Here is a 9895-nt window from a genome sequence, read left to right as displayed (position 1 = left end):
TCAATTAATGGGGAGATAATCGATAATCGAATCAAATTGTATTCGAATCGGACTGAAAAATTGAATTGTTAGATTAATCGATGCATCTAAAAAATAATCGCTAGATTAATCGTTTAAAAAATAATCGTTTATCCCAGCCCTACTCATGACGTACCACGTCAGGGCCACCGGTCTGTAGTCCTGAGGGCCGTTGGGACGCGGCTTCTTAGGTACAGGAACGAGGCAGGACGTCTTCCACAGCACGGGGACCCTCTGGAGGTGAGGGCTCAGGCTGAAGACCAGACTTGGTACTCCACACAGCTTGGGGGCACGGGCTTTAAGCACCCTGGGAAACACACCATCGGGGCCTGCAGCTTTGCCGGAGTGGAGTCTTGTTAGCTGTCTTCTCACCAGGGCAGGCGTGAGGGACACTGTAGAGGTGACAGTTGGGGGAGGGGTGAGGTCCTCAGGTTGTAGAGGACATGATGCAGAGCAGGGAGGAGGGGTGGAGTATAGGTGTGAATTGAGGTGTCGAGGGGCAGACAAGAGGTCTGTAAGGCCGCTTTTCCACTGCATGGTACCAGCTCGACTCGACTCAGCTCGCATTTTTGGCGTTTCCACCGCGAAAACATGGTATCTGGTACCTGAAGTGGCTGCTTTTTTTAGTACCGCCTCGCTCTAGGTTCTAAGCGAGCTGAGCCGATGCTAAAAGGTGACGTCGGCAGACGGCCGGCCACTGATTGGCCAGAGAGTGTGACGAAGTCACGAGAGCGACATGGCAACCATGCTGGTAACAGCCATAGCAGCGCCGCAGCCAACATATTCCACTTCTTCAACTTCTTCAACATGCCAGCTAATGATAGTAAGTCTTCTCGGTGGTCCATTGCTGAGGTGCAGAGGCTTCTGTGTCTTGTGGCCGAGGAGAAATTTCAAAAAGAGCTTGACGGCGCCACCCGAAATGAAGAGGTTTACAAGGAGGTCGCCAAGTTGATGGAAGACCATGCAGACTACAGGTCGTACGTGCAGTGTCGAGATAAGCTTAAAAAGCTTAAGAGCGACTACAAGGCCATTAAGGACCAGAACGGCAGGAGTGGGTCGAACCGCAAAACATGGAAGTGGTACGACCAAATGAACACCGGGCACAGACCGGCGAACAACGGGAGGGAGAGTGGCATCGACTCGGCCATGGGTTTGTTGGAGGAAATTGATAATGATGGTAAGTGTTTTTATGAACCCAGTCCATAGTCTGCTTGAAAGCAACATTCGATGTTACCGAAAGAAAGCTGAAAGGTGACCCCACATGTCCTTAAAGAGCTGAACATTTTTGTATTCGTATGGTTAAAATGGCTGAAGATTTGAAGGAGTTATGAAGGTCCAAAAAACGTACGGAAGAAGTAAAAGTAATAAAGGTTTGAATAACAATAGTGTGAATGCTCCAGCATTGACGCTATTCACGCTACGTGAACTGATTAATATGTTATTTTTAAGTGTTGCCATATGGTGTGCACTGTGCATTTACTTATGTTGTGCATGTACACTTTTGTTCAAGACTTCCTTTGTACAACCGAAGAAGGCGGGTTGGTTAACATCGACAGTGATGAACCCCCAGCAGCAGCTTCAACACCGCCACCCACGCCCACAGACCCACCTTCTCCAACGTCCAGCACCACTGGTAAGAAATAGTTCACATCTAGCTTTTAGCTTCAATTGTATTTTCCCAATACATTTTTTAAAACTTGCTGTGGTTAACCACCTCCCATTTCTACCTGTCTTCATTGTTGTCTAGACAAGCGAAAAAGGAGCCCGTCTCAACAGGAGCACTCAGCTCAGGTGACGGACTGTCAAGGAGAAATGCACGCTGATGACATCGCCCAACAGGATGGGACCCGGGCTCAATGATGCCCGAGAAGCGAGGGAGCAGGAATTGAGAAGAGAGGAGGCGGCACAGACTGCTGAGTTCCACAGATCATTCCTTGGTGTGTTCGGCCAGCTTGTGGAGGCAATGCGTGACCGACGTGTGTGAACCACTCCCCCAGCCCCAGGGCTGGACCCTCTAAAGTCAAGTTTATATACAGGTGCTGGTCATATTATTAGAATATCATGAAAAAGTTGATTTATTTCATTAATTCCATTTAGAAAGTCAAACCTGTAGAATGTATACATTCATTCCAAACAGACTGATACATTATAAGTGTTTTTTGCCAAAAAGAAGATGATTATAGCTGACAACCAATGAAAACCCTAAATTCAACATCTCAGAAAATTAGAATATGGTGAAAAGGTCAGATATTGAAGACACCTGGTGCCACACTCTAAATAGCTAACTAACTCAAAACACCTGGAAAAGCCTTTAAATTGTCTCTCGTTTTGATTCTGTATGACACACAATCATGGGGAAGACTGCTGACTTGACAACTGTCCAAAAGATGACCATTGATACTTTAAAGAAGGAGGGCAAGACACAAAAGGTCATTGCCAAAGAGGTTGGATGTTCCCAGAGCTCTGTGTCCAAGCACATTAATAGAGAGGCGAAGGGAAGAAAAAGATGTGGTAGAAAAGAGTGTACAAGCAAGAGGGATAAACGCGCCCTGGAGTGGATTGTCAAACAAAACCGATTCAAAAATGTGGGGGAGATCCACAAAGAGTGGACTGTAGCTGGAGTCAGTGCTTCAAGAAGCACCACACACCGACGTATGCAAGATATGGGCTTCAGCTGTCGCATTCCTCGTGTAAAGCCACTCTTGAATAAGAGACAACGTCAAAAGCGTCTCGCCTGGGCTCAAGACAAAAAGGACTGGACTGCTGCTGAGTGGTCCAAAGTTATGTTTTCAGATGAAAGTAAATTTTGTATCTCCTTTGGAAATCAAGGTCCCAGAGTCTGGAGGAAGACAGGAGAGGCACAGAATCCACGTTGCCTGAAGTCCAGTGTAAAATTTCCACAGTCAGTAATGGTCTGGGTTTCCATGTCATCTGCTGCTGTTGGTCCACTGTGTTTCCTGAGGTCCAGGGTCAATGCAGCAGTCTACCAGGAAGTTTTAGAACACTTTATGCTGCCTGCCGCGGACCAACTTTATGGAGGTGACGATTTCATTTTCCAACATGACTTGGCACCTGCACACAGTGCCAAATCTACCAGTACCTGGTTTAAGGACCATGGTATCCCTCTTCTTGATTGGCCTGCAAACTCACCTGACCTTAACCCCATAGAAAACCTATTGGGTATTGTGAAGCGGAAGATGCGAGATGCCAGACCCAACAATGCTGAAGAGCTGAAGGCCACTATTAAAGCAACCTGGGCTCTCATAACACCTGAGGAGTGCAACAGACTGGTCGACTCCATGCCACGCCGTATTGCTGCAGCAATTCAGGCAAAAGGAGCTGCAACTAAGTATTGATTGCCATACATGCTGAAACTTTCCATGTTCATACTTTTCAGTTGGCCCACATTTCTAAAAAATCATTTTTTGTACTAGTCGTAACTAATATTCTAATTTTCTGAGATACTGAATTTGGGATTTTCAGTAATTGTCAGTACTAATCATCCAAATTAAAAGAAATAAACATTTCAAATATATCACTGTGTGTAATGAATTGATATAATATGTAAGTTTCACGTTCTGAATATAATTACTGAAATAAATCAACTTTTTCATGATATTCTAATAATTTGACCAGCACCTGTATATATATATATTCCACTTATTTGTAAATAGTGTATATTCCACCTTTTTGAAAGTAGTTTATATAGTTACATCGGGCACCATCGGGGCCCACTATCGGGTAGGTGTAAACAGGGCATACGATCTTACCAAATAATGGTGTAAATGTTTAAATTTAACTTTAGTGATAGGACCAGTGTTGTCCTTTTCCCCTATATATTAATTACGGTTCAGAAAGGAACCAGCACCTAGTTCACATTTTTTAAAAGGTGTCTAGTGTATTTTCCCATCAAATGTTATACTAGATTTTTCTTAAATGTTTTAATCTTTTAGCATTTAATGCCAGTAAATCTTGGTAACCTTTACAAATATGATAAAACAAAAGTGGAGACATGTATGAAAAGTACAAAAGTTTAATGTTCTCACAATAACATACAACATGTGAAGTGTATACCTGCATGGCAAATTCAAAATGTATTCTAACATGTTAATTATTCGCCAACAAGAACTGCATTAGATTAGACCTTCCCGTACATTGATGCCCTCTACATCCTGTGCCACTGCCACCCCAAGCTCTGCTGGTTGTACATCCAACTCGGACATCATGCATGCTCCCTGCCAGTCCAGCAAACACCTTCCAAAACAGCCCCTTTCCATCGACGACACCTTGAAGGAGGATGGAGTGCCAGCCTTTACGGCTGAAGAAGTCACAGTGATAGTACTGTGGTGCAAGGATTGGTATGTGGGATCCAATCGATAGCACCAACACAGTGTGGGAGCCCCCACCTGTTCTCAATGTAGGTAGCCATTTCGCGGAACTTCACCTCGTCTGGAAAACGGATTTGTTCCGGCGACCAACAATGTCTCTGCTGGAGCAAAAAAATCCTGCACACAGTTGTGATGCTGACTCCAAAAAGAGGTCCGATACTCCTATGCTCAGAGCCAGTAGCGAGCCTCCACAGTGCAATGGCCACTCTCTTCTTCAGGGGCACACATCCGCGGAAATTGGTGTCTTGCCGCTCCAAAACTGGACGCAGTTTGTTGGACAAGAAGCCAACGTTTCTTCAGACATCCTGAAGTTCTCCACCCACTGCTCGTTTGTGAAGCCGGGAACAATCACATCCACATTCCTAGGATCGGTTGTGCGCCCAGGCCGACGGTTTGCGGCGGAAATGTTGTGACGAGAGTAGCATCTGAAACACACACACACACACACACACACACACACACACACATTTTAGTACTTATAGAAATGGCTTGCAATCATTAAAACGTTGTACACTGGACTTATTTTGTACGAGCTAGCTAGCATTAGCAACAGTTAGCTTACCTGGATGCGTCTTTTCTTGGAGGCTTGATTCCTCTCATCTTCGGCTTCACACTGTTGTATATACTCCAACACCCTCCGGGACTTTTCCAGTGTGTTTTGTCTCGCCGCGTGCAGCCTTCTCTGACTCTCTTCTCTTTTGTGTCTGACAAAAAGCACCAGACCGAGCAGCACGAATACCATCGCATCGATGTCCTCCATTGTTGTTATGTGGGTTCTGTCCCATGTGTGGTTTGTGTATGTGTTGTTTGCGTCGCGTACAAAAATACGTCACGGCCCTTTCGCGCAGCCGACCCCGCCCACGTCCAGGAGGTACTATTTGCGGTGGAAAACGACCCGTGCTGCTACCGTGTCGAGTCGTGTCAAGCTACATGTGCGGTGGAAAAGCGGCATTAGATGTCCTTTGCCCTACGTACTCAAACTAAGTAAGTACTGATAGTATGGATATTGGAAGACGGCACTGGACTTGCTCAACGTCTGATCAGTGCAAACTCTCCTCGGCTCAGCTACCTACAAACCTCGGACAAGTAAGTCAACCCAGACTATATCATGTTGTTGGTCTACTTTATATGGTTACCTGGTTACCCTTATAATGTTGCTGTAGCATTAGCTCTCCAGCTAATAGCCTACTGTCGCTAATGCAAAGGTAGAATGGCATCAGGCATGTTTCTGAACACACACAAAAACACTAACGCGAGTGTTGTCCACTTCTTTATTTGGATCGACGTTCTGACTGAGCGTGCACCTCTGCAAAGTTCAAACCAGGGGACGAATACAACTGTCTTTTACCAGCTACGGGACTGCAGTACTTCTTGTGTTTTACTGATGACAGGGATCCAGAATGCGACCTAATTTCTTAATGTGCGAGTTCAAATTGAATGAGGTCGCTCCGGTGCTACTTCCGGGAGGACGATTGTTTTTTTTTCTTTCTCTCCCCACTCCCGCGGTTGTGATTGATAATAAAATCTTACTTTCTGGCGCAATCCTGCGAGTCCACTACTCTCTCTCGCTCTCTGCCTGCCTGTCTGTCTGCACCATTTACAGTCTGGTCTGCACAGTGCACACTACACGTGCACAGTCTTGCTGCGCACGCAGCACGCACCAAAAAGTAAACAAAGCAGATACAATATGAAGCTGTCGATAGTCGATTATTTTAAGAAAAAAAATGTGCCAGAGGAAACGAATGAGGCTGTAGTGTTGTTGGTGGTGGTGGAGAAGGGTTAGCAGAGGAAGCGACAAGAACCTACGATTCTTCTTCTAAAGACGACAGATGTCATTCACTAAACATGCTTATCTTAGATCTTCTTACAACTTGCACCTGATATATACACAAAGTACCGTAATAAATGGAGTACTAATTTGATCTTGTTGTCACCGCACAGGTCAGCGCATCAAGTGCTTCTCAAGGGATGTTGCCTGTCAGACAGACCACCTGGAAACATACCGTACTCACACAGCTATCCATAAAGACTTTGCGGCCCCATTTTACAAGTGAAGGTATGTATTTTCCATCTTGAGCTCATTTACTTTTGATGTAGTAGATTCTAAGCAGCATAGATTCTAGGCTGATGGTAGATTCTACCTGCGCTAAAATGCCTGGTCCTCTTTGGAAAAACATCATGACCAGAGCCCTAATAAAACACGAGTCAAACTTGAGAGTTGCATTTCAAAGATGGAATCAGTCAAGAACCCAGAAGGGTTTCAAGACAGCTGCCAAATGAGCTGGTTTATCCTTCTCAAACATCAATGAATTCAAAATGTGTATATGTAAGCTGCTTCTAGCCGCTTATCATCTTACAAGGAAGGACAGTTTGTCGTTTGTTATTGTCAAAATATTATATTTGTGCTTGTCTCACATGTCATGTTGTGCTCAGACCATTTTGCGCTGGTGTTCGTTGAGTGTCCTTCACCTGGTCACCCACTTGAACTTTGAGTCTAGGGAGGAGGGTGCTGGAGGAGATGTCCCTCTCCAAAACTCTGAATCTTTCTCCAAAACATTGATTCTGTGCCTGCAATACACATTCTAAACCCTCTTTGTCAATGTTAGATACACATACATTTTAATAGTTCCTTTCACGTGTACAAATACACATTTCCTCCTTTTATGCAAATAATGTATTAAAACATTTACTTTCTGTCTTTTTGTCCCTCTGCAGAAGACTGCGATGCCTTTGTAGACCGCAGCACGCAGCGCGGCGCCACCTCTGAGAGTCTGGGTGTGGACGCCCCTGGCTCCTCCCACATGTCCAGTCACGGCGGGGAGCTGCGGATCCTGAGCGTCTACGGAAAAGGGGAGGGCCCACTGGCGATGGACGGCCATGACACCCTCTTCACCGCGTCAGAAGTGGAGGCCCTGAACTCGCTGTCTGCGGACCACAGCGCGGCCAAGAGCCTGGAGCGCGGCGAGCGGCTGGTCTGCCACGAGGAGCTGAGTGTGCAGGTTGGAAATCAACTTCTTATTCAGCATCCAAAAGAGAGGCTTCCTCTGTTACAACTCCAGCACACACCCTTATAAAGCATACACCTTTATGAAGCAATGAGTCGTAAGTGGGGATTAAAAACTATTCTGTGCAAATGAAAGAATTTGTTTTGTGTGTTTCCTTCTTTATGTGTAAAGCAGCAGACCCCAGACACCATTTCAATCAAGGTTGAAGAGGATATTTGTGGGGGCAGTCCTTCTGTTGGTAAGTAATACACATTGCTTCTATGCTAGCAAACGACCTGGATCCACTGAGACCCCGTCCACACGTAAGCGTTTTTTTCGGTGAAAACTCATAAGGCTTGTGCGTTCCAGTGTGGATAAGATTAAAAAAAAACACCTATGGTTTTTTTGCATTAGAATTCTTGCGGGCGCCTGAAACGCAAACGATGACGTCATTCCCCCCCCCCCCCAGCTGGGCGATGTTAGAGTTGTGTTGAAATTGTGTTTATTTTATTTGTATTATTTATGTAGCTTTAAATATAGCTCTTGGTAAATTGAATTATTAACTGTACATTATAAAGTATTTCTGCTCAATCTAAAAGGTTTTTGGTAACTGCTGTCTCCTCTTCGACGGTATGTTTTTATATAGTGCGCAGGCTTGATGTGAGCAGGCTATACGCGCCTCACTTTCTGTTGTGGAGAACCAACGCCACACCGTGGCCTTGAATATGTACTACAGCGTTTTCTGCAGCTCGATGCGTTTTCGCAGTGAGTCCGTCTTTACGGAAATATTTCTGAAACGCATCAGAGGAAAACGGAGGGGAAAAGATTGTTTTTGGCCGTGCGGACGGGGCCTAAGAATGTACTAGATTCTACCTTCGCTATAAAGCCTGGTCCTCTTTAGTTAAGCATCATGACCAGCGCCCTGTTAAAACACGAGTCAAACTTGGGAGTTGCATTTCGAAGATGGAATCAGTCGAGAGCCCAGAAGTGTTCAAAATGGAAGAATGAATTCAAAATGTATAAATGTTAGCCCATCAGCTTACAAGGAAGGATACTTAGTCGCTTGTTATTGTCACAATAGAATATTTGCGCTTGTCTCGCATGTCGTGTTGTTTTTGGGCTGGTGTTCGTTGAGTGTCCTTCACTTGGTCACCCGCTTCAGCTTTGAGTCTACGGTGGAGGGTGCTGGAGGAGACATTTCTCTCCAAAACTGTGAATCTGTGTCTGCAGTACACATTTTAAACCCTTTGTGTCAATGTTGCATACACATTTATTTCAAGAGTTTCTCTCACGTGTACAAATACACACTGCCTCCTTTCATGGAGTTAATGTATCAAAACAATGACGTCTTTTTTTCACCGTCAGCAGAAATCTGCGATGCCTTTGGAGACCGTAGCACGCAGCGCGGCGCCACCTCGGAGAGTCTGGGTGTGGACGCCCCTGGCTCCTCCCACATGTCCAGTCACGGCGGGGAGCTGAAGATCCTGAGCGTCGACGTAAAAAGGGAGGGCCCTCTGGCGACGGACGGCCATGACACCCTCTTCACCGCGTCAGAAGTGGAGGCCCTGAACTCGCTGTCTGCGGACCACAGCGCGGCCAAGAGCCTGGAGCGCGGCGAGCGGCTGGTCTGCAGCGAGGAGCTGAGTGTGCAGGTTGGAAATCATCTTGTTGTTCACCATCCAAAAGAGAGGCTTCCTCTGTTACAACTCCAGCACACACTCTTGGATATATAACACCTTTATGATTCAATGTGTCGTAAGTGGGGATTAACAACTATTCTGTGCAATTGAAAGAATATGTCTTGTGTGTGTTTCCTTCTTTATGTGGAAAGCAGCAGACCCCAGACACCATGTCAATCAAGGTTGAAGAGGATATTGGTGGAGGCATGCCCGCTGTAGGTTAGTAATACACATTGCATCTATGCAAGCAAACAACCTGGATCAACTGAGAATGTACTCGATTCTAACTGCGCTGAAAAGCCTGGTCCTCTTTGGAAAAGCATCATGACCAGCACCCTGCTAAAACACGAGTCAAACTTGGGAGTTGCATTTCAAAGATGGAATCAGTCAAGAGCCCAGAAGGGTTTCAAGACAGATGCCACATGAGCTGGTTTATCATTCCCAAACATCAATGAATTCAAAATGTACAAACGGCAACTCCGGCGAGGGGAGCTCAGGGAAAGGGATTGCACTCCCGGAGCTGAGCTGCCGTGTTACCCCCACCGGAGTTGCTCGTCCGCTGGTCCACAAAGTCTTAGCTATGCTCTGATTTGGAGGGGAGTGGGGAAGTGGGAGGTAATATTCAACTGTGCCCCCTTCCTGCGTAGGAGGGGGTGCCCGAAACTGACTTGCTCGTTTTGGTAACTATAGGCAGGGTACTTTCAGAAATGCATATCTCACAAAAATAAATCATGTACAGACCTTTTTTCAAAATTTGTATGCGTGTGGGAGCACCAGAGACCCAAAACAACACCCCAAAGTCCAGGAAAAGTGTTGTTTTCATATT

At 45.7% G+C, this 9895-nt stretch overlaps 1 protein-coding gene and 3 long non-coding RNA genes across 4 annotated transcripts; 3 read left to right on the top strand and 1 right to left on the bottom strand.

Moving 5' to 3' along the window:
* Positions 1-761: 761 nt before the first annotated feature.
* On the top strand, positions 762-2152 carry LOC115541314 (zinc finger and SCAN domain-containing protein 29-like). The gene is made up of 3 exons (XM_030353004.1): positions 762-1195; positions 1529-1651; positions 1766-2152. Exons 1-3 carry the CDS (start codon positions 826-828, stop codon positions 1876-1878), a joined length of 606 nt encoding a protein of 201 aa, XP_030208864.1. The 5' UTR covers positions 762-825; the 3' UTR covers positions 1879-2152.
* A 1883-nt stretch (positions 2153-4035) lies between these two features.
* On the bottom strand, positions 4036-5212 carry LOC115541321 (uncharacterized). Its single transcript, XR_003976319.1, has 2 exons — positions 4969-5212; positions 4036-4831 (listed from the first exon to the last, which is right to left on the bottom strand). It is a non-coding gene; the product is annotated as an uncharacterized LOC115541321 (long non-coding RNA).
* Positions 5213-5298: 86 nt separating this feature from the next.
* LOC115541330 (uncharacterized) lies at positions 5299-7175 on the top strand. The gene is made up of 3 exons (XR_003976330.1): positions 5299-5492; positions 6348-6462; positions 7122-7175. It is a non-coding gene; the product is annotated as an uncharacterized LOC115541330 (long non-coding RNA).
* A 190-nt stretch (positions 7176-7365) lies between these two features.
* On the top strand, positions 7366-9036 carry LOC115541334 (uncharacterized). Its single transcript, XR_003976334.1, has 3 exons — positions 7366-7405; positions 7586-7649; positions 8759-9036. It is a non-coding gene; the product is annotated as an uncharacterized LOC115541334 (long non-coding RNA).
* Positions 9037-9895: the final 859 nt, after the last annotated feature.

Source organism: Gadus morhua, chromosome 4 (assembly GCF_902167405.1).
Source record: "Gadus morhua chromosome 4, gadMor3.0, whole genome shotgun sequence".
Classification (NCBI taxonomy): Eukaryota; Metazoa; Chordata; class Actinopteri; order Gadiformes; family Gadidae; genus Gadus; species Gadus morhua.
The sequence above is the reverse complement of the archived record's forward strand: the minus strand, read 5'-3'. Positions and strand labels throughout refer to the sequence as shown.

Bases quoted from the DNA above. Each gene is read 5' to 3' on its own strand.
- LOC115541314 (XM_030353004.1), top strand. From the start codon at position 826: ATGCCAGCTAATGATAGTAAGTCTTCTCGGTGGTCCATTGCTGAGGTG. The intron at 1,196-1,528 runs GTAAGTGTTTTT...CTTTTGTTCAAG, and splicing joins GGAGGAAATTGATAATGATG to ACTTCCTTTGTACAACCGAA. The intron at 1,652-1,765 runs GTAAGAAATAGT...ATTGTTGTCTAG, and splicing joins TCCAACGTCCAGCACCACTG to ACAAGCGAAAAAGGAGCCCG.